The sequence below is a fragment of the Hemicordylus capensis genome, chromosome 1, assembly GCF_027244095.1.
Source record: "Hemicordylus capensis ecotype Gifberg chromosome 1, rHemCap1.1.pri, whole genome shotgun sequence".
NCBI lineage: Eukaryota > Metazoa > Chordata > Lepidosauria > Squamata > Cordylidae > Hemicordylus > Hemicordylus capensis.
In genome coordinates this window covers 330,589,337-330,613,956 of record NC_069657.1, presented here as the reverse complement: position 1 = coordinate 330,613,956, position 24,620 = coordinate 330,589,337, and the positions used below count along the sequence as shown (strand labels likewise).

Here is a 24,620-nt window from a genome sequence, read left to right as displayed (position 1 = left end):
TGCATGGGGGCATGGCTCAGGCTCCAAAGAGCCTGAGTGAGCTTTCTCCCCCTGTCATTTCAAGTAGTGCTTGCTGCCTGAGACAGCATGTATTTTTATTTATTTATTTATTTTATGTATTCTTAAATTTTTATACCACCTTTCCTTAAAAACAATCTCAAAGTGGTTGGGATTTTCCTTATTCTCTCCCTCCAGCGAGTATTTCCCTTTCTCTTTCTCCAGCGAGGGAGAGAAAGGGGAATACATGCGGAGAGAGAGAAAGGGAAATACATGCTGTCAGGCAGCAAGTGCTGCCTGAAATGACTGGGGGAGAGCTTGCTTGGGCTCTCTGGAGCCTGAGCCACACCCCTGTACACTAGGTGTCATGCACAAAGGGGGCATGGCTCGGGCTTGGGATATCCCGAGCAAGCTCTCCCCATGTCATTTCAGGTAGCACTTGCTGCCTGAGACAGCATGTATTTCCCTTTCTCTCCCTCCAGCAAGGAGAGAAAGGGAAATATTGTACATACTGTCAGGCAGCAAGTGCTGCCTGAAAAGGACAGGGGAAAGCTCACTCAAGGCTCTCTGGAGCCTGGCATGAGGAGTTCACTCGGCGCTTCTGGAGCCCAAGCCATGCCCCACTGCGGGCTTCTGCGACTCTTTTCATTGGTGGCTTCTTTGAACCCATTCGCACAATGGTGGCTCTACCCCTGGAAGCATTCTATTATATATACATAATATGCAATTTAGGCTATACTGCCACCTGTATTACCAAGAGGTGATTGCATGAAAAAACCAAAATTGTCCTGTCACACCCTAGTGCAGTTTGCCTTTGTTCAGTTGAATTGAAAACCATTCAAAACCAGCTTTGATTTTGTGATGCCTTTTGGCCCTTTTGTGATAACCTCAGTGGGTTTTTCTGTCTGCAGTCTGCATTTATGTCAACAAGCAGGCAAATGTGGGGCCATACCTTGACCGAAAGAAAGTGCAGCAACTTCCAGACCACTTTGGGCCTGAACGGCCTTCCATGGTGCTACAGCAGGCCGTTCAAGCGTGCATTGACTGCGCACACCAGCAAAAGACGGTCTTCTCACTTGTCAAGCAGGGCTATGGAGGCGAAATGGTGTCAGGTAAAACAGCGACAATGTATTTTGTGATCAAACCATCTCTGTTCTTAGGTGCGTTAACAGAGGCAGCAGGCCTTGGCGTAGCCTTTCATCAAATTCTCACTGATAAAAACTAGTAAAGCTAGGGTGTGAGAAGCCTTGCCTCAGATGTTGCTTTAGAATCTATTTTGCACTCTTTCTCTTTGAAAATAAGGGTCGTTACTGAGCTTACCTTCAAACGTGAAACACAGAATGGCTTTCAGAGCATGCACACCAAGTTTCATTCAAATTGTAAAATCATCAAAGGAGTTATTGGACCGCACTGTATTTTAAACCTTTTCTAGTTACTTTGAAAATCAAGGAGTCAAGTTCGGCTTTCATTCTTGAAATATTGAAGCCTTCTCAGTTGTCATTCGTATTCAGTACAGTCTACCCAGGTATAGGGGACCATAACATACTGGGGTAAGCGTTATCCTCTGGTGCCAGTGTGCTCTGTAGCCACACTCCTGGTTCTCCATGGGTACAGCACTTGTCTGAATAAGCCAATGCATACCAGAAGCATACCAACCAGTTCTGCTCCATGCCAGTACACTCTATAGCCACACCAGCTCTTGGAGAGCTGGTCTTGTGGTAGCAAACATGACTTTTCCCCTTAGCTAAGCAGGGTCCACCCTGGTTGCATATGAATGGGAGACTAGAAGTGTTAGCACTGAAAAGATATTCCCCTCAGAGGATGGAGCTGCTCTGGGAAGAGCTGAAGGTTTCAAGCTCCCTCCCTGACTCCTTCAAAATAGGGCTGAGATAGATTCCTGCCTGCAACCTTGGAGAAGCCGCTGCCTGTCTGTGAAGACAATACTGAGCTAGACAGACCAATGGTCTGACTCAGTATATGGCAGCTTCCTATGTTCCTATGAGTACAGCACTCAGTGCTGGGTGGACAGCATTCCAAATCGCAGGGAGTAACTCTCTCTCTCTAGTCAAGCTACTAGAGCAGGTTTCTCCCTGTGATTTGGAATGCTGCCCACCCAGCACTGCAGAGCAAGAAACTGACCTTGCTTGCTTCTACAGATGAATGCTGTACCCAGTGAGAACCAGTGTGGCTATGGAGTGTACTGGCATGGAGTAGAACTGGCTGGTTTGCATCTGACTGAGATCTGGTACCCATTCAGCCCAGCCCATTTTGCAGCACCTTTTCCAGCAGTGATCACTGGTGCTGCTTCTGCTGTAGGAGAAGCAGCATACTGGAACTGGTGAGTTAGCATCTACTGAATCCTGGGCAGAGCTCTCTAGAGACAATGGCCCACATTTTCCAAAGCACTGTGAGGATGGAAGAAAGGCAGCACACTCACAATGTGGCTGTCACTGAGTTTGAAGGCTTCTTCCACAGTCCAGCATGGTCAGAGGGGAAGGGGGAACCATTTTCACTTCCCCCCCGCTTCCTCCAAAAGCCTCCAACTGCTTGCAGAAATGTGTCCCCAAGGATCATGCAACCCTCAGGGACAGATTCTTGAAAATGCAAACAGCTTGGAGAGAGGGAAGAGAAGCGAAAAGCGCTTCCCCCTCTTCCCTCACTGGTCTGCAGAAGCAGTCTTTGATGCCGCTATTCTCCAGCTACTCTGTGAGAGCAGAGCCTTTCTTCCACCTTTGCAGCACTGTGCAACATGTGGGCCTCTGCCACCACCACCACCACCACCACCACCAGACTCAAGCCTAAGATCCCCCCCCCTTCTTTTTAAAAATGGATTTTATGTTTATAATGTCATTTTGATTTCATTTGGTTTCTTATACTCCTTCAACTGTGTGTGTGTGTGTTGAGTCCTTTGCTGACAGGAATATTAACATTTAGAAAATTCTGTAAGCCATTCTGAGCCCATGAGCTAGAAGAGTATGTTTGCTTGCTTGCTTGTTATTTTCATATACCACCCTTCTTTCTGGGAGCCCAGGAAGGTCAACAAAGGTTAAAATAGAAACATAAGAAAACTACAATTAACATAAATAAATAAATAAATAAATAAATAAATAAATAAATAAATAAATAAAAAATAAAATGTGTATATGTATGTGTACACACACACACACACACACACACACATGCCTTCATCTCTTGCCTGTGGGCTTTTCAGAGGCATCTGGTCGGCCACTGTATGAAACAGGATGCTGGACTAGGTCAGCACTGGACCTGATCCAGCAGGGCTGTTCTTATCAAATGGACAAACTGAATGTTGAACAGGCAAGTTAAACTAGAGACCTTTGCTCAGTGAATTAGGACACGTGGAACAGGTTCTTCAAATATGAAGCAGGGCTCCCCAAGAAAGCACAACCAGTCCTCAAGACATGTTCAAACCCCTTTTTATTAGTGTTAATGACTGCTAGGGTCTGGAGAAGCTTTAATCTGTTTTGAACAACTGCTTCCTTGTTGGACCTTAAAATGTACCTGATTTTTGCTCCCCCACCTTTTCTGGCAAGGGTTGAAGATATATAGGTATAATTGACACTCTTGTGTATTTTCAGCTTTCAGTAGAGATTATTTGGGGGTATTTAAGAGATCAAAGACTGGGAAAGCTATTTCTGGACCTCACAGCTAGTGTTCCCTCTAAGGCATGCACATGTGTGCGCACTCACATGTTTCTTGATGTCCACTCAGTTAATTTTAGATCCTGCCCAGGTTGAATCAGGAAGGCCCCACTCTGAATCCATGTGCACACCCACTGCCTTGATACTGCCACTCAGAACAAAACTCATTCTGCACACAGATGGAAAAAAAAAACACTAGAGGGAACACTGCTCACAGCCATGACAAGGAAACACTTATTTTGAACAGTGAAGCTCCTCATGAGCACTAACAAGCTCTGTGAGAAGGATGCAGCACAATGGACTGATATATTTAACCCCTTGTGCCTAGGATTACACATACCACCCAAGGTATCCTAAGACTGTATAGTTATATATAATTCTATGGTGTTTTTTCCTCTTTTTATTTTCTAATTTGTTAACTCTTACATTCTTACGTTTCCCTAAACACACACATACACATGCACAGATAATGGTTCTCATTTGGAAAATTACTTGGGAACAAGGGACTGAAATTTTTAGGTCATCCTGAAAGTGAAGAACAAATACAGATTAAGAATGACTTAATTTATTGAAGGTGGATGGAGATAAACTTGTTCTGTAGCAATCATACCATTTGTACAGATTCAGGGGATGGAACCACTCTGGGAAGAGCAGAAGGTTCCAAGTTCCCTCCCTGGCATCTCCAGATAGGGCTGAGAGAGATTCCTGCCTGCAACCTTGGAGAAGCCGCTGCCAGTCTGTGAAGACAATATAGAGCTAGATAGACCAGTGGTCTGACTCAATATATGGCAGCTTCATATGTTCATACTGGGACCCTCCGTGCTATGCAACCCTGGGCTTTGTCCTGCTGTGCAACATTTAATTATATCCTATTCCCACTTTCATTTCCTGTCCTAGCATTCTGATCACAGTTTACCTTCTTGTTGAAAGAAACAAGAAGCTACACATGTTTGGGAAATTATTTTAGCTCATCCTGAAAACATGCCAATTGCTTGTGTCCAATTAGGTTTATTCTTTTCTTCTTGCCTCAATATGATTGAATTTCTATTAACATTAATAGGATGATAGCCCCATGGGCTCAGGCTGCAAATTCATTTGACTCAGGAACTCTGATTAGACTCACACACTGAAGCACAAAAGCTGAAAGAAAAACACATTTTTTTGAGGTCATTGTTTTTAATTTGCCAGAAGTAGAAGACAAAGCACAGGAGCCACCAGCACAGACTGCTTTAGGGATGTTGGTGCAAGGACAGCAAAAAAGGAAAACTTCATAGCTGGCCTAAACTCACACGAACTACTTCTGTAGATTTGCAGCTATAGATAGCATAGGCTATGCCTTCACTACATGAAAAATGCAGGTTGTTTCCTATTCAAACCTGGATGCCAACCTGTGGAATGTACACTATAGATCAGTCGACACAGCCACCATGGCTGACATCCTAACTAGCAAAGTGCATATATTAGGAAGCTCAGTGGGGACACGATGGGAGCCCATGCACAACTTCCCCAGTCCCCAAACACGCTATTGCACCAGAGAACAAAGACTCTTTAGAGCTGTCTGGGCCTGGAAGCACTCTGTAAGCGAGGAAACATGTCACTTAGGGAGTTGCACATGGGCTCCCATTGCAACCCTGCAGAACCTCCTAAAACCTGCACTTCATTAGTTCGAATGTTAGCCACTGGAACTAATTATTTTTCTAGTTGTTGTTTTTTAAAAGGCGTATGCTGCCTTTCTGCAAAGTTCCAGTTCTAATTTAGTGAGTCAGTACAAGTTCTTCAAAAAGACATATGGTGGGGAGAAGCCCCCAGAACACTTGTGTGAATTGGTCCTATCTTCCAGGAGAGAGGCAAACCATATACAGAGCCAGGTTTTCAGCAGGGTCTAGTGATTTGATTTATGTTCGTTCCAAGAGATGAGCTACCAGCAAAGTTTGTATAAGGATTTGGAGTCAATCCATGCAGCGTATCTCTGAAGAGATAACTGTGAAATATATAGAAGAACAAAAATCAGTGTGGCTTTGTACCACTTTCACCCTGCATGTATTCATTTAGTGAATGACCCAGGGGCCAAGACATCACAGTATCAGCATTTGCTCAAAAGCTGTGTGACTGGCAGTAAGCTCCTTCATTGGCAGTAAGACCAATGAAGGAACAGAACTTAATTAAGAGAGACCTCAGCCTATTTTATATATGGCATCCTATTGCTTACATTGAATTACCCTCTAACTCTTCCCCATTTCCCCCCTCCCCCAGTTTCTGCTTCTTTTGATGGGAAACAGCACCTCTTGAGCTTGCCAGTAGTGAACAGCATTGGTTACGTTTTGCGGTTCCTCAAAAAGCTTTGCCGTAGCTTATTGTGTGACAATCTTTTCAGCAATCAGCCTTTCCCGCAATATAACACTTCTGAAAACCCAGAAGAATATGAAAATGGACGGATGGAATCAGGTAACTTTTAACAGCTGTTGAATTTATATTTGAGACTATCCTTAAATCTCACCCTTCATTTCACATAAGAATATATCTTGTGAGATGTAATTATTAGATGTAATTATTAGGGATGTGCGAATAGGTTTGAATCCAAATCAGTTCGACTTTGAACCAGTTCAGTTTGACGGCTCATTGAGTCATGATCCGGCCATGCAGGAGCCCATTGAGCATGCTCAGTGGCCTCCTAAACAGCCACCACGATGGGACAAAGGACAGAAAGGGCCGAAGACCACCCAAACCAGGTGATTTAAGCCATCACGGAGGCCAGTGGGGGGGGGAGGGGGAACCTCCAGAGACATCCCCTCATGGCCTCAGAGAAGCCTCCCGGAAAAAAAATATAATAAATATATTTTAAAAATATTCATGAACCCCCACCCCCCACTGAGCCAAACCAAACCAAACCAAACCAGGGTGGGGGGTTTTGAGGGGGGCAAAACCAAACTGGCCCAGTCCAGTTTGAGTCTGGTTTAGACTTGAACCAAACTGGCTAGCTGGTTTCATGTGCCCTCCTTGTAATTATATACACATTTAAAATGATGATTTCATAGTCAAAAATACAGATGAAATCTGTTTATGATAAATGAAAGGCCCATGCATGAAGAAAACAATGTTCACTGGGTAAATTTTAATATTAGTCTCTCACCAGCCACAAAATCCATGGTGAAAACTCCAGTGGCTATTATACCACTGCTAATTTGGCAAAGAGGCACCTTTTAACTTGGTGATTCTCTTTATTTAGCAGGGGGAGAGTAACTGGCCCTATCTACCCCAGCACAGGAACTCCAATGACTGTTGCTGGTGTCTATCTTGTGGGTTTTTTTAGACTGTGAGCCCTTTGGGGACAGGGAGCCATCTTATTTATTTGTTATTTCTCTGTGCAAACCGCTTTGAGCCATTTTTTGGAAGGGCAGTATAGAAATTGAATAAATAAATAAAATTATATGGCTTAACTCTCAAGGATTTTCACACTTTACACTTCAATGTGTCCACCATCTTGGATTATAAAAAGTTCAACCTCATATTCTGTAGTGATGCAAATATATTTTCAGTTTGTTGCTGTATCATTGGCTATATGGTTGCTCTTTTTCTATTTCTATTTTTCTATTATAAAACGTTATTAATTTTGAAAACCCATCAAGGACTTTATTATAATGGTTGGGCATACGTATCTCTGGTCTGACTTCAAAAGGATATTAATTTTTGAGGTTAAAAAACAAGCAACATGAGTTCAATCTATCAAATGCAATAAACAGACTCTGTTATTCTTCTCTTTCTTTAGTCCTGTGGCAGGCTCACATCATAACTGCTGTGTGCGGCTTTGGAGTATAGTCAAAATAAATGGCTTTTATGGTTATCAGTGGGCTCGACTTTGGTTCAGCATTTAATTACCTGCATAGGCCATTTATTGCCTCATATATTCTTCTGCCATGAACATTATCCCTTAAACAATAAATAAAATATTAAGGTCAGATTTAAAGGGGGAATGGGAGATCCATGCAATCCACTCAACCACAACAAAATTTAATAGAAAACTATTTGCCTGATCTGAAAAGGTTTGTGGAGAGGAGGTCATTATGTTGTCGGCAGCGTTTGGAATGGAATGGAATGTGATGATTGCATACATGGGTTTTTCATTCTTTTTGACAGCTGAGCTGCAGTCAGAAGTGGGGTTATGGTACTGACGTTTCTACACCCCCAATTCAGACACTGGTTGACAGTGATTCAGTGAAAGGGACATTACATTAGCATAATGTGCCATTTGTAAACATCTACTTTGCACAAAGTAGAAACTGACATTTATTTACTGTGCTGTTTTCCATTCACGGCAGTTGTCGTGTGTGTGTGAAGGAGCTTCACTGGGAAGTCATCTGGTGGGTTTTAAACCAAACTGGCCATTTTTGTTGCCACCTGGCCATGTAGTAGTTTGTTTATTTTTTGTTTGTTTGTTTGAGTTCAGCACAGATTTATGGCTATTATTTTCAGGATTTTATGCAGTCATACATCACATTTGACTCCTGTGGTTCAGAGCTGGGCTTTAGCATGTGCTCGACATGTGCCTGTTGGGGATGATTGCAAGGCCTGCATGGAGGACTGATTCTGTCAGCTAGGGAAGAAATGCTCAGAGTGGCCTAATCTAGGGAGCAACTGACTTCCCCACAGTGATGATGATTAGACCACAGTAGATGAGGGAAAAGAGATGTCTTCCCAGATCCTTCAATGCCTGGGGCTACATGTGTCCCAGAGCCAAGGCAGACATCTGTGCAGATAACCAGCTAGCAAAAAGGCAGCAGATTATGACCAAGGCATAGTCCTGCCATTATTTTTGAATGAGAAGGGAAACAGCAGGCTCGGGAGCAGTGGCTGAATGTAGCCCCCTCCCCAGTATTTATTTCTGTCACATCCTTTGTTCATCTGCTATATCCCTTGTGAATCAGCTTCTTGGAATCATGGAAAATTATATGGGTTAGGAAAGGGGAAGAGCTTCAAGAAATGTTCATCATGTCCCTACAATGGCAAAAAATCTTGATCTGTACCTGGCAAGACTGTGGATGGCCACTTCCCACTGCTGGATCTGGGAAGTTCTGGGGGGAAATTGTTTGCCCTGGTTTAGGGACATTTCCAGTAATAGGGCTCTGTGAAGCTTCCCCCCCACCCTTTCTATTTTGGCCAGCTTCTGCCCAAAGTGAAGCACAGTCCGATTGGGACTGAAAGTGACCTGAAGTGAAGCAAACTGGACTGAATCTACTGGCCTCTGAAGCTTTGCTTTGCCCCTATCCTCACTCCTCAAAGCACTACTTATAGCACAGAGCAGAAAACAGGCCTCTTGCCTGTATCTTTGCATCTGGGGGTGAGGTAGCAGGTAGCATCTTCTGCAGTTTGTATTTAAAATGCCTTTTCCCCTTTACTTTCCCTAGGGCCCTTGAAATGGTGCAGATGCTTCTGGGAAATGTAGTCTTTGCAGAAGCTGCAGCAAAGGCTACAGTCTCAGAAAAGACTACAACTCCCAAGAGCCTCAGTGCCATTCCCAGAATTCCAGGGAAAGTGAAAAATGACAATGACTAGAAAAAGAAAGAGACAGAAGGGAAAGAGAGGAAATAACAAGGGAGGGAGAGGAAAATGAAAAAAACAGAGAGGAAGCAAGAAAATGCAGGTGCCTTGCAACAAATGGGAGAGAGCAATGGAAGGTTCTGCTATGCTTTTGTAAAAGGTTATAAGGTTACTAGTATCTTTCAGCCCGTTAGATTAACGGGTGCTAGTAGCCTTCTCCGCCCGAGTGGAGGGGGGAGCCCGAGTGGGGGGGACGTGGCAGGAAGCCCACCCGTCCACTTCTCACCCATTTGCTCCCGCAGCCCCTTCAGGTCAACGAAGCGGGGGCGTCAGTGGTGCTGCTGGGGTTGCTCCCCTCGGCCCCCTCCTTTGGCCAAGGCCGCGGCTCCGCCGCCACCTCGGCTGTCTTTTCCTGCCGCCGTCTTTTCCCTCCCCGCGGCTGGGCTGGTCCTGCCACCGCCGCCTCTGGCTGCCCAGGCCTGGGACCCAAAAGGAACTCCCTCCTTTTTCGGTGGGCGGGCCAGACCTGCCACCGCCTCTCCTCTCCCCGTGGCTGTTTCAGTGGCAGGGCCGGTCCTGCTGCTGCCGCCTCTGCCCTCCCTGGTCCCCACTTCCTGATTCTCCTCCACCCGGACGGGAGCCAACATGGCCGCCGTGTCTCTGCGGCCGTATCTTTCTCGGATGTTCTGGGCATGCGCTCTGCGCATGCCCAGAACGGCCAAGAAAGACACGGGCGCAGAGACACGGGCGCACACCCAAGCCTTTTATTATAGAGGATTCCATAGACTCATCTTAGTTTCCATTACAATTTGGGTTTTTTGCACTGTGCAAAATATGTCCAGCTGTATAAAGCTTGAGTTGGAGTTGAGGTTTGTTGGAGTTCAGGTTGAAATGTGTTAGTTTACAGGAGCTCTGAAATCATCTGTTTTTACATGGGTTTCCCCCCACCCAACTCATCTTCTAATATTAGTTAAAGGAGTTTTCTGTCCTAGAGTGAGTTTACACCTGACATAGTGTTAAACCACTTCCAGCATGATGTATAAAATAAACACTGATATTATCTGAGATAAGGCTTTAAGACTGATTGGATCCTCTCTACAAAGCCCACAAAACTGGGCAATTTGATGAAGCCACGGCTAAAACAGAGGACAAGGCTGGGTGAGACAAGAGATTGTGGTGTGGAAAATAGATGGGTCACATCTGGTAATTCCATTATAAGAAAAATATAGCACTTAAAGAGGTACAGGGATGGGGTCACTGGGTGATTTCAGGATGAAATAATATGAACGATCAGAAAGGAGCTGAAAAGAAAGAGAGTGAGAGTGTAATCTATATTGGCCCAAGGAGAGTTAATTTAATGTTCAGTAAAGATTTTACACTAAAGATTGGGTATCCCGCTTGTGCAGCCAAAGTCTCTTACAGCTATATTGACTTATGCACATGCTTGATCAAATGTGTGGTGGAGACTTGGGGTCAGCATGCTTTACCCACCCAGCATAGCCTCCCCACCCCTGATAGCTACATATTGAACACATTACAGGTAAATAGGGACCTGCACTTACAGAGCCCAACATTTTATTTTTTATTTGTTTGTTTATTTTTACATTTATATCCTGCTCTTCCTTCAAGGAGCCCAGAGCGGCGTACTACATACTTGAGTTTCTCCTCACAACAACCCTGTGAAGTAGGTTAGGCTGAGAGAGAAGTGACTGGCCCAGAGTCACTCACCCAGCTAGTATCATGGCTGAATGGGGATTTGAACTCGGGTCTCCCCGGTCCTAGTCCAGCACTCTAACCAGTATTTTCTTCTGTGCACCACAACATGAAGTGTCCAGATATTTATAGAGTGTATCGATACCTATACAGAGTATATATAGACACTTATACTTCTCAGCTCTGAGGTAAAAAATGTCTAGGAGTTGTTGTTATAGCAAGGTACAAGCCAGATAATTAGTAAAAGAATGGAGATACAGTATAAAGAGAAGATGAAGCCCTAAAACCCTTATCCTGGGTGATAATTTGCTAGCCTTATATTCTTTCAGCTATTTAGCATTGCTAGAAGAATGTTGTTATTACCAATCACTGCTGTTGTGAATTGTGACCATGTTTATCTTATATACATTTTGGTTTTAAATAGAATTGTCAAAGACTAGAGCCCTGAATGTGTATGTATACACGTACGTGGATTTTTGTGAATGACTGTACACGTGTTCTGTTGTAAAAGTGAACAGGACCCCTCAAATGCAGGGGCCCAGATAGGAAGTGTACTAACATGCATGTGTTGTATATAATGTCTGAATAACTGTACATGTGTACAGATATGTATGTGTGTATACTGTACATGTACATGCATTCAACATAACTCTGTGGCCTATTGAGATCATCTGGAGAGGTCCAGTTACGGTTGCCGCCAACTCGTTTGGTGGTGACTCAGGACCAGGCCTTCTCTGTGGTTGCCCCGGGGCTTTGGAATGCACTCCCTGCTGTTTGCCTTTAGGAGGACCCTGAAGACGTACTTTTTTATCCAGGCTTTTTATTGAAATTTAAATGTTAATATGTTTGTATTCATTAAGATTTTTATATGAATTTTTATTGTTTTATATTGTTTTTATATTATGTTTTAACTGTACACCACTTGGCTATTTCTATATGAGGCAGTATAGAAATACAATAAATAAATAAATATGTGAATAGGGCTTAGGCCTTTTGCATCTCCTGGATATTTGACTCCATTTTTTAATACCCATTTATATGTGTGTATGTTTGTGTACAGGATACACACACATATACCTGTGTACTGATACACTTCATGCATCTGATAAAACGGTACTGTAGTCCCTAAAAGCTTGTGCTAGTCAGCTAGTTAATCTTTAAGGTGCCACATAACTCTGTATTATAGCTTTACTAAATAATTTTAAAAATAAACAAACAGGTGTGTTCATTCAGTGTATTTGTTTCCTGCAAACCATATGGTGCTTACACTCAGCCTACACTGACCCCCCCCGCCTAATCTGTGACCATCCTACAAACAGGAGTCTCATAGTCTGAATATAGGTGTCACTGGCCGACATCCAGTGCAGTGTAGCAACGGCATTAGGGACTCGCTGGGCCTGCTGCACACGTGGAAGGCAGTTCTGGTGGTGTTGCCCAAGAGCGCTCTTGCACATATAGTTAAAACAGCCGGCATGCAGTTGTGCAGCCCTGACTCCATTAGAAACAAATCCCAGTGTTACACTGCACCAAATGTTGGCCAGTGTCCATATGCAGAAAGAAACATGTTAGTGTAGTAAACCTGCACTGCTTGTAAAACTTGCACACAAACAAGCATTCCTTGTTTGTTCGGATACGGAAGCATAGGAATCCCTGACATACCCTCAGTATGAAATTGTTCTCTCTTCTGGTACCCAATGTTCATTTTTTTCTGCAAACTATTAAATAGAATATTTTCTGCTAGGGAATACAGTACATTATGCAAATACAGAGCCTTTTGTATACTCAGATTTTTAAAAACTGCAATCAAGTCCTGTTTTTGTTTATTACTCTTCCTTCCTGGCTGGCAGGAGTTCTCTCAATTAATTAATTCCATGCCCCATTCTTCTTCATGTTGTGAGGACAAGCAAATAGGGGACTTGATGGCTGCCTAATACTACCTATTCTGTTATTCATTTTGCACCATTAAGCAAATGAGACCTGTGCTCCACAGCCCCCCACACACTATGAACCTTTTCACCCTACATGCTTCTCTAAAGTCTAATAATACACTTTCTCTAACTATGCAGAAAATCATTCTGAAGCAAACCAAACACGGTAGTCAACCAAATTCTCTTGCAAATTGACTTACATGTATTATTAATTAATTTCACAACTAGAAAGCGACTGCCCCAGAAACTAATTCAAATCCATTTCCTCTTATAAATCCTCATTGATAAATTAAAACTCAACACCATACAGTTCTTTTAATACTGTTCATACTTTAGTTTGCTAATGGATTTAAGTTGGCTGTCTGATATTTAAGAATGTGGAAACAGAAAAGTTAATTTTAAAGCTAATTCTGCTCTGGAAGAAAATCAATGAATGTAAAAATCATTAACCCCTATTATTTATCTTCTTTCATACAGAAACAGTCATACCTGAAGATTACCTGGTTGATCCAGTGACCACAAAGCATTACAATGTAGATCCCTCTGATTCTGCCTTTAATTGTATGGGCTCCATGTATTCAGTGAGGCAGACTGCTGGAGATGGACGCCATGGTGGAGGTTCTTCTTCATCTTGTAGTCATCGTTCTAGTCAGATGCCTTCTGGAGGACCATCAACTACTGGTCTGAGGCATCAGACATCAAGTCCCACTCGAAATGGAACCTATCTGGAAGGAAACAGAAGTGGTAACATAATCAGTTTTATCTGATGATGCTAAGATGGTGCTGGATTCCATATTCACATACATTAATTTTCATACTTCACATATAGCAGAATTTTTGTTCTTGGTAAGGACTTAAGCACTATTCATATGGTCATTTCATGGTACATGTGAAAGGTGAGAGCAGTAGGTGGCTGCAAGTCTAACTCACTGGCCAACATGCATTCACTAGACCATCTGTATAGTCTCTCCATACCTCAGAGCCTGTATATGTACAGTTGTATGTATGGGAGTGACTGTATAGTCTAGTGAGGGCACATAAGGGCGGGATTGTTGCTGAGATCCTTCTCCCTCTTACACCATTGTGTATCATGTGATGATCATGTGAATGTTGTTTAGGGTTGCCATGTTGCTCTTTTGTATGATGGAACTCCAATTGATTTTAATGTAGCTGATTCAGAAGATCCTAGGGAACTCTCTTCCTTAAGGTTTACATACCTATTTTTCCTTAAACTTGCCTTAATATCATATGGTGAATAAGACCTCCACAACAAGTGAATGCAGCCTGCTGTGAGTCACCATATATGGCTTGTGGCCTCCATTTAGGGTTGCCAACTCTGACTGAAGCTGTTCCTAAAGCCCTACACCATTCCCTCCCTCCCTTGCAATATTTTTCACAATCTCAACCCATTAATGTCTTGCTTTCAAGAGTCACCTGGAGATTATGCCAATTCCTGGTGAATCCAGGCCAATCCTGGATGATTGGCAGCCCTCGTTTCATAGGCTTGTGCAGGCCTGATGAAAATGTTTAAATTACATTTGAGGTTTCTTATCCCTTATTATTTTAGGAAGAAAATACATCTTATAAAATAAACTCTAAAAGAAATATTAGGAGGCAAATTAACATATCTGAATAATCCATTTTAAAATACTTACTTGAATGACTTTTTTTCTTTTCAAGGAAAGGGAAATAATCCTAATTAAGGAATATGATATTTCCTGACAGAATGTAAGATTTGTGCAATACTCCAGTTATGGCCATTCTTACTGCATTTATTTATTTTCTTTCTTTTTAAAATGAGCATTACATAACCTACCTCTTTAGTACCCTTCCATTTTCCTACAAAATTTCAAGAATAATTCCTAGGTTCATTAAATGTGCTGGATATTGCCCTTGAATACATTTATTCTGATCCATGTGACTGGTCTTTGTTCACAAAAAATGTTCCATTACCTGGCCTATAGCAATTAATCTTTAACAGCATCTTCCTTCATTTCTAATTTTTCATGTGCCACATATATTTTTCATTTTAAAGACAGATTTACCCAGTAGCTTAGTGCCTTGGCCATTTCTAAGTCATTAATATCTTTCTTTTCCTAATTTATTAACTGGCCTATGGTATCCTTAATATTTCTAATCTGATATATTCATTTCCCTGCTTATACCGCTAGCCCCTTTGTCTGGCATTAACTTGCTATGGCCTTTGACTGATAGGCTTATTTCATACTTTCTACGATTATTTTTATTATTTTGTATTGATACTTTATGAATTTTGAATTGGTGTGGGCTAGAGTGCCAGAGGTAGACCAGAAAAAATTGGTTGCATTCTGATGTATGTTGTTATATATTTTATGGAAGCTGCTTTGAGCTTTCTTTTTGAATAAAATGTTGAGATTTAAAAATTTCCTAAATAAATAACTAAACAATGTATCTAAATTAAAATCTCAGCTCAGTTGTGGCATCACTGGATGGCTTTGGGCAGTATTAGTCAATCTAAGATCTTCCTGGAAAAAATACAAATAAATAATAACCTAGTTTAGATTATTATGCTGATGAACATTATGACAAAAATTCTAAAGTATACATATTAATATTGTCTGATGATGAGGAAAACAAGTTAATCTAGTAAGAACTAATCTACCTACTTTCCTTTCAGTTTTCCTACAACTGTACTAAATTAGGTCCAAATAGGTTCGGCAGTTCACAGTTATCCCACTTACACCTCAAACATTCATGTGCTTGCCATCTTGAATTGGGTGGATGGCATCATCACAAACTATGTGTCTGAGATGTCCCTATGTGTCCCTACAACTGTACCAAATTGGGTCCAAAGTGGTTCCTACTTGCACCTCAAACGTTCATGTGTCCACCATCTTGAATCAGGGTGTATATTATCATTACAAACTATGCCCTCAAGGTGTCCCTATGTGCCCTACGCCTTTAGCAAATTTGCTTCAAATCAGTTAGACACCACAAACTATGTGTCCTAGATGTCCCTATGTGCCCCTAAAACTGTACCAAATCGGGGCCAAACTGGTTCCCACTTGCACCTCAAATGTTTATACATCCACCATCTTGAACTGGGGTGGATGACATCATCACAAACGACACCATTGAGGTGTCCATGTGTGTCCCTACAGCTGCAGGAAATTTAGGTGGTTAGGTGGTTCACAAGTTAGCCCACTTGCGCCTCAAAGATTTATGCATCTGCCATCTTGAACTAGGGTGGATGACATCATCACAAACTATGACAATGAGGTGCCCTTATGTGTCCCTACAACTGTATCTGATTTGGTTCATATTAGTCCAGGCATTGCAAAGTTGATGGTGGAGGACACACACACACAGAGACAGAGAGAGAGACACACACACACACACACACACACACACGGAATGCCGGGTGATCTCATAAGCCTACTGGAAAGTAGGCTAATTACTCAAAGTAGTCCCATTGAAATTAAAAGGACAAGCTAGGCTTTTAATTTCAATGGGAATACCATGAATAATTTTCCTCATCACGTCAGCCAGTGTTTATTTTTCATCTCTCTTTCACTAAGAAGCAGAACCAGCCCTGCCATTTCAGCAGTGGATATTTGTCCATCCTCCTTGACCTGTAATTTGTCCTTCAGACTGGATGTCCATCAGCCTGACTATTTGTCCATCATCCTCAGCACTATGGTCCTTGTTTCAAATGCTTGGGCTTCAATTTGCTATTTTGCTTTGGAGAGGAAACATTTAGTGATTGTGTCATAACTGTCTATTGTTCTATCCTAGCGTTTCTGGGATTCAGCCCTCTAAAGCTAGGCCTCTGATTAACAGTCTTTGAGGGACAGAAGAGCATGGTATCTAAGCTATCACCTTCTCGCCAACATTTTGCAGATTAAAATAGGGACATGCTTGCAACCTCCCTGTTTTTATATCAAAGATCCCAGCCTCAGCCTGAGCTCCATTATTATACATTGCTGAATGCTCTACTCCAGAATATACTGTATTCATTTAATCTGAAAATAAAGTAGTGTTGTCCTACAATATGTTATCATCAGTGCAAAGCAGACCTCTGCAGATGCAGTGTGAGAAACAGGCTGTGCTATGCATGGCACCTTAGTGCTCATGTGCCTGCAGTTTTATGCTAGAGATGCATTCTCTCAAACCCTTATTTAAAAATTTACCTTCTAGACACTCTGGGGAAGTTACTGACAGGGGTGTGCACAATACCAGCTGGCCCGGTTTGGTTTGAGTCTCAACTGGACCCAAACCAGGCCAGTTCGGTCCGGCACCCCCTCGAACCCCACCCCCGTTTGGTTTGGTTTGGGGGGTTCACTAATAAAAACATTTTTAAAAAGTTTTCCAGTTACTCACCCCCTCCACGGGTCACTAGCACAGCCACAGGGGCCCCCCGGAGGCACCTCCTCCCCCTGCTGGCCTCCGAAATTCCCCCCCCCTTGCCTGGTTCGGGCGCTCTTCGGACCATTCAGGGTGCTCTTCACACCCATCACGATGGCCATTTTGGAGGGCGCCCCACATGCCTAATGGGCCTCTGTGTGGCCTGGGTCATGATGGGGGTGAGACCCAGAATGGGCCAAAGAGCACCCATAACAGGCTGAAGAGCACCCAAACTGGGTGAGGGGGGCAATTTCAGAGGCCAGTAGGGGGAGGAGGCACCTCTGGAGGGCCCCTCCTCTGCAGTTGTGGTAGCGACCCCCGGAGGGGGTAAGTAACGAAAATAATAATTTTTTTAAAAAATTTGCGAACACCTCTGAACAGCCAGGGGTATTTGGTCCGGTGCCGAACCGAATCAGGGGTGTTTGGACTGGTGCCGGATCATCAAACTGAACAGGTCCGACCTCGAACCTGTTTGCACACCCCTACTTACTGAACCCTGAAGAATTGCGGCTAGTATCTCACACTAATACTTTTTTTTAAAAGGGCATCCACAAAAGGCAAAAATTGTGATGACTAACCACATTGGTGCAGCAGGGAAGCAGCAGTTTTTTGTGTCCTTCCCTTTCTGAGGTAGGGATGTGCAAAAAATTTCGGGCACAGATCGATCTGTGATTCGGGGCTGAATCGAATTTCGGGTGATTCGGGGCTGAATCGGGGCCGATATTTTTCGGGGCCCAATATTTTCGGGCCCCAATATTTTTCGGGGCCGAGCTGAATCACCCGAATTTCGGGGCCAAAAAATTCGGGTGATTCGGCTCATGACCGATTTTTGGGGAATTTTTGAAGTTTTAGTGACTTTGGGGCAGTTAGGGGGCAGAAAGTTGATCTGCCCCAAAAGAGTGGGGTGGGGTGGTAGTGCCTAATGGGTGGAGGCTGCCACCCCAATTTCAGGGGGATTGGGCAGAGGGCTGATTTTTTGGGAATTTTTGAAGTTTTGGTGTCTTTGGGGCAGATTGGGGGCAGAAAGTGGATCTGCCCCAAAAGAGTGGGGTGGGCTGGTAGATAGTGCCTAATGGGTGGAGGCTACCACCCATCCCCAATTTCAGAGTGATTGGGCAAAGGGCTGAATTTTGGTGAATTTCTGAGGTTTTTCTTCATAAGGTGCAGTGTGCTAGATTGATCCATTCATCATATTCTTAGTAAATGAGAGTGTGAAAAAGTGAAAGTGGGGTCATGAGAGTTGTTTAATTGAAAAAAAAATCTCATTTGCTATCATAGAATGAGAATTCACTCCTCAGAAAATAAGGGAATAACATCCCTTCAGAAAAATTTCTGAGGGGACGGGTGAAATTGGGGACGGGTGGTAGCCTCCACCCGAATCACCCTTGATTCAAGGGTGATTTGGGTGGCCCATATTCGGGCACAAAACAGAACAGGGGTGATTCGGTTCGGGTCCCGAACCGAATAACCGAAAATCCGAATTGCACACCCTTATTCTGAGGAAGCCCTCTGTGTCACTTGTAAATATGTCCCCAAGGATTGCACATTCCACAGAGACATATTTTCAAGTCACATAAAGGGCTTCCTGGGAAAAGGGAGGGTACCAAGAATTGCTGCTTCCCTGCTGTACATTTAGTTGGCAAATTCTGTTAGGCTACTCTCTTGCTGTACTGGTGCATCGTTCCTCTATATCAGCCAGTGGTCTACATCCAGAAATGTTGTGCTAGCATAACATGATAACAGCTTCTAGATGGATTGCAGTGCTCCACAATGTTGCATAACCAGTAGCAGAAAATCTTCTTATATGCAAGGCTGTGCTACACATCAGCATCTTCTGCTAGTGCAAGAACTAGTCTGGAACAGAGGGGTTTTTTTCTTGGCTTCACCCTTAAGCTAATACAACAGTATTATGCTAGCACAATTCTAGTCTAGATGTAGGCTAGTAAGTTAACAGTGACAGAAAAATAGGGATTGTCCCTGGTAAAAGCGGACAACTAGAACCTATGCAATCTGGCACTGGTAAGGAACTAGAGAGTGCTGCTTTATTTAGTTTATGATCCAACACTGAAAGAGAACTTCTTGGATTACACTTTCCCCATCCTGGTAATTTCCCAGTCAGGGGCGTATCTATAGGGGGGGCAGGGGGGGCACGTGCCCTGGGCGCCACTTGAAGGGGGGGCGCAATTTCTTAAAATTAAATAATTTTTAAAAATTGCCACCAAAAACAAAATGGCCACTGGGCATGCTCAAATGGCCTCTGTGAGGCCCTAGGGCATGCCACGCCTCGCAGAGGCCATTTCAGCATGCACAGTGGCCATTTTGTTTTCAGCGGCCATTTTTTAAAAAAAAATATTTTAAAAAATGACCACCGCACATGCTCAAATGGTGCCTGTGAGGCTCTAGAGGCCAGTGGGAGGAGGGGGAAACTTTGCAGACCCCCCACAGCCTTTAAGATGTCCCCTGAAGGGGCTACAGGTAATTTTTTTTTTTAAAAAAATTAATATAATATGTCACTGTACACATATTCAGATTGGCACTATGTACAGAGAATAAGGGCTTGTGAATACTGAGCTGAAGTTTATGAGCTAAGATTGTATCCATTTGCTCTTACTTTGCTTCTTGTGATAAGTGAGTTAAATGTGATGTCTTAATAATATGGCTATTAATGGTCAGTTTGTCTTTGAATCAATGTGAAATCCTTAGTATTAAGGCCCACTGGGAGTTTCTTGCTCTTTCTCTCATTTTTACTGTCTTTCTGAAATACTAGAATATATTCCAAGCAGTGACACAGTTTACTCTGCATATCATTTAATTATTTTCAGAGTATCTGGGAAAAGTCAAATTCTCCATTTATTTTTAAAACTTATGTAATCGTGATGCTACAATGCATAGCAGAGAATTAGACAGGCACTTCTTTTAGTTTTTCCAAGTACAACTCCGCATAATATTTGGGGATTTCATGAGCCCCAGCATACTGAAATTTGTCGTTTTCCAGCATTTTAACCTGAGCTATCCAAACAAATTAATGATAGCCCCACAATTTGGATAGTTTTAAAAAATAAATCTGAAGTGGTAGATAGGAGCTTGACCACATGTATGATATTGGTAATTTTTGTAATTTTTTAAATTTTTAAAATAAAAGTTTTCTGAAACATGTGTGTAAGTCAGATGTATGTTGGGGTGGTGGGGGGGGGCGGCGGGGGGGCGCAATTTCAGTGCTTGCCCTGGGCGCTGTTTTCCCTAGTTACGCCACTGTTCCCAGTCTTAAATTTCTGAAATCTACTAGGGTGTTAATATTAGAATCCAGTCTTACATTTCTCTTCCTATGCTGAACCCAGAGAACCTTTTGTCACTACCTCCCTATTGAGTCTTACAGCCAACTTTTTTTTGAATCGGATGGAATTACATGTAACTCCACTAAGCTGCGGTGTTAATGAACACAGAGGCCTTAATTACAAATGGTATGAGAAATGCCTTTTCTAAATCCTCTCTAGCTCTGTTGCTCTTCAGCGGTTTCCATGTTGTTCAGTTTTAATGAAATAAATTATTTTGGGAGCAGGTTGCAGTGCGTACGTGATTAAAATGACTTTGCTCAGAGCAGCTTCTCGGGAATGAGTTTGTGATTTAGACTTGAAGAAAAAGTACAGGACCCAATTTAAAGTGAATGTGTACATGAGGCATTTGGTTACAGCAACAGTCATCAACCTTTGGTGCCCAGATATTGTTGGACTATAGCTGTCAACATCCCCAGCCACAATGCCAAAAGACCACTGTGGGAGTTGTACTCCAACATCTGGGGACACAAGGTTGGGAACCCCCCTAGTGACAGCAGTCAAACTCAGGAAAGCTGCAAAGCTTTCTCATTCCTCAGAATATTGAACCATGTTTTAATGTTCCCTACTTCTCTAGATTCAGCTGCCAGCAGCAGCAACACCTGAACTCCCTTTATCTGAACACAGCCAGTCACAAAGAAACGGCAGGTGCGGGGAGGCATCACTTCTGTCTTGTTGAAGCTCTGTACTGGGAAGCAGAAGAAGAGCTGTGCACAGAACTGGTTTCCACAGTCCTGTCTGAATTCGGAACAAATTCAGACCGGTCAGTGAACTGGTTCAGTGGTTTGAGAGGCAATGTTTGTAAAGGGGAATCTGGTAAGGGGAAGCCTTCACAAAAGGCTTCTAAAGGGTGGTGAGAGGCAACTAACAACAGTAGATGTAAATGAGAAGGTTCTTACTGGTGTGGTGGCAGCCTCAATACTGCTCCTCACTGGCTGGCTGCCCCTCACACTCACTGCCACTGCAGAGCAGTGGCACTCCCTCCCTCCCTCCCTCCCTCCCTCCCTCCAGCAGCCTGTGGCATGCATGGCGATGTGACCCAGCTGCTCGAGGGAGGGAGTGTGGCAGTGAGTGTGAAGCACCGCTGGCCAGTAAAAAGCGGCCCTGTGGCTGCTGCCGTGTGAGGAAGAACCTTCTCATCTACATCTACTGTTGTTAGTTGCCTCTCGCCACCCCGCCACCAATTTGTCTTCAGACAAATCAGTTTTTCTTATCTTCTGATGGAGCTACTTTACTTAACTAGTTGAAAAGTCTTCCTTTGTCTACAGACTGTGATAATTTGTGGCATATTCAGCACAGTGTTAAAAATCTTTATTTTGACATTTAAGGAGTGGTCGACTTCAGTAAGATTTCAATCTGTTCTAGCTGTGAGGAAACAAAAGAAGAAAGATGCTATTGGAATTTCCTATTGTTCTTTGCATATTTCTGCAAAAGTGTTTGGTGCTGCTAGAGAGAAAATATAAGCTACTAGCTGGACAAGGCACAGAGCATCTGTTCCTCCAGCCAGCCAGCCAACCCCCCACCACTGCTGCCCCCCCACCAGAACACCCAGCTTTCTGGCTGACCGTCTGCTCCTCCCCGCTTCTCCCCCCGCCCAATGCTTGCTGGCTGGCTGGTCAACTGGCCAGCCCGCTTCTTCTCTGCCCCAGCCCCCGTACTTTCTGGCTGGCGGGCTGCCCAGTAGTGGCCTTCTCCTCCCGCCAGCCAGGCCGGCCCACCACCGCCACCTCCTCTTCCTCCCAGCGGCCGGACAGATCCGCCACTGCCTCCTGTTCCTGCTGGGCCAGCCCTCTGCCACCTCCTCCGGCCGGCCAGCTGCCACCGCCATCGTCTACTCATCCCCATCGATATCTCCCAGGAAGCTGCTCACAAACTCTCGCGTGAGTTGCCATGCATGGGATTAGTGACGGGTACGTTTAGGAGAATTATATATAGAGAAGATTATATTGGCCTAATAATGCAATTCTAGTTTTATTTTCCCCTTATCTTTGTAGAAGCACTATTCTAAAAACAACAACCAACCCACAATATACTGACATTTTTGTGGTTGTTTCCATTATGATGCATGATTCAGTTCTATTCTGTGGTCCTGCTCACTGCAGCTCTGGGACCATATGGGATTAGAATTAGAGATTGGGAGGAAACGCAGAAGAGTGATAGGGGCGTGCTGAAATTGCTTCTTAACTGTGAAGCTGTCATTCAGCAAAGCAACAAAAAGCCAGTTTGGACAATACTGTGACACTGTACAATTAAAAACAAAGTGGCACATGTCCTGCCCCAACCAGCATGGTGCTTCACTCACATGAGAGGGTGAATAAATAATCTGTACTGCCTATAAGCAAATACTTTTAAAACCATGTGATTAGGGGCAATTTGGATAATGCAGCCCCCACATAAATTTGTGGAATTAAGTGGGGGTGGTGGTTATCTGTTCTGGGTGGTTGGGGATATAGAACATGCTCACCCACAATTTTAATTGCATGATGAATGGGCTGTTCTGAACTGACCCAATATATAAGGAGATCCAAGCACTCCTCATTGAACTTGACCCCTTACAGTCGTCACTTGCCAACTGTGTGGGTTCCGTTCTTGGAAACCCTCGTAGTTGGTGAATTCGCGGTTAACAAGGCATAGCAATGCATGGGAAACAGGGGGTTAGGGGAATCGCGGTCGGAAAAGACAGAAAACATAAGGTAGAAAATAGAAAAACCACCCCTGAACCTGCAAAATCACTTCCAACCCCCCAATGGCCTCCTGACCTCTGGAAATGACCCCCAAACCCACTGAAATTTGAAAAAATTGTCACCAAACCATGGATACTTGTATTGTGGTTGGCAAGGTGGACACAATTTCCCAGTTGCAGATACTCAAATCCATGATTGGGAAATCCGCAGTTGGCAAGGGATGACTGTACTGAAATTGTTAAAACTCCACTGTTCGAGATAAAAAGATAGGCAACCTGAGATGAATAAAAATTTTACAATACCTACTTTCTTCCCTAGAAGAAATTATTAAGCAGTATGGCTTTTCTGATCTATAGCCAATGTTCTGGTCAAGATGTCCTGAGGTCTTGGATATTAGGATAAATCAAGAGTAGTTAACTACTATCCTTTCCCAGATCTTGGTATAGGTAATTCAAGATCTCAAATATCTTTTATCATCCCTTCTTTTCTAAACGTTCACTATCCCGTATGACTAGATCTCTACTAAATTACCCCCTTCTCTGTCCCTTTCCTTTCACAGGAACATAGGCAGCTGCCTTATTCCGAGTCAGACCATTGGTCCATCTAGCTCAGTATTGTCTACACAGACTGGCAGCGGCTTCTCCAAGGTTGCAGGCAGGAGTCTCTCTCAGTCCTATCTTGGAGTTGCCAGGGAGGGAACTTTGAACCTTCTGCATGCAAGCATGCAGATGGTCTTCCCAGAGTGGCTCCACCTCCCAGGGGAATATCTTACTGTGCTCACACATGTCTCCCATTCAAATGCATACCAGGACAGACCCTGCTTAGCAAAGGGACAATTCATGCTTGCTACCACAAGACCAGCTCTCTTCCCAGGCCAAATGTCACATGACGCCTTTCTCTCTTGCTGCATCATGGATGGGAATAACCAGAGTTACACCAGGAGAGGAGAGCTGGTCTAGGAGAGGAGAGCTTGTCTTGTGGTAGCAAGCATGACTTGTCCCCATAGCTAAGCAGGGTCTGCCCTGGTTGCATATGAATGGGAGACTTGATGTGTGAGCACTGCAAGATATTCCCCTCAGGGGATGAAGCCGCTCTGGGAAGAGCAGAAGGTTTCAAGTTCCCTCCCTGGCATCTCCAAGATAGGGCTGAGAGAGATTCCTGCCTGCAACTTTGGAGAAGCCACTGCCAGTCTGTGAAGACAATACTGAGCTAGATAGACCAATGGTCTGACTCAGTATATGGCAGTTTCCTATGTTCCTAAACCTCCCTCCTCTCTATGTAAGCATGCACAACTAGCAGAACTTCCCTTCAGCTCACTTCCTCCTTCATTTTAAACAACTGAGCATAATATAAATCCAAAAAACAAAATATAAGCACAATATACAT

General features: G+C 43.5%; 1 protein-coding gene and 1 long non-coding RNA gene across 8 annotated transcripts in view; one reads left to right on the top strand and one right to left on the bottom strand.

Annotated features, from left to right (window-relative positions):
• Positions 1-24,620, top strand: part of SCML4 (Scm polycomb group protein like 4) — a 138,952-nt gene that overhangs the window by 79,211 nt on the left and 35,121 nt on the right. For 4 of the 7 annotated variants that reach the window (XR_008315361.1, XM_053292035.1, XM_053291782.1 and 1 more), the window contains 3 exons: positions 909-1,109; positions 5,913-6,104; positions 13,313-13,579. Coding sequence is in view for 6 of the 7 variants with exons in the window: in XM_053292035.1 (XP_053148010.1) it covers positions 909-1,109; positions 5,913-6,104; positions 13,313-13,579 (660 nt within the window). In the remaining variant the exon portion in view is untranslated. The remainder of the gene's footprint in view (positions 1-908; positions 1,110-5,912; positions 6,105-13,312; positions 13,580-24,620) is intronic. The other 3 variants (XM_053291868.1, XM_053291949.1, XM_053292121.1) reach the window with 3 other exon arrangements.
• LOC128343368 (uncharacterized) overlaps positions 13,383-24,620 on the bottom strand; it is a 61,094-nt gene continuing 49,856 nt past the window's right edge. Inside the window, exon 3 of the long non-coding RNA XR_008315494.1 lies at positions 13,383-13,560. This is a non-coding gene — a long non-coding RNA (uncharacterized LOC128343368). The remainder of the gene's footprint in view (positions 13,561-24,620) is intronic.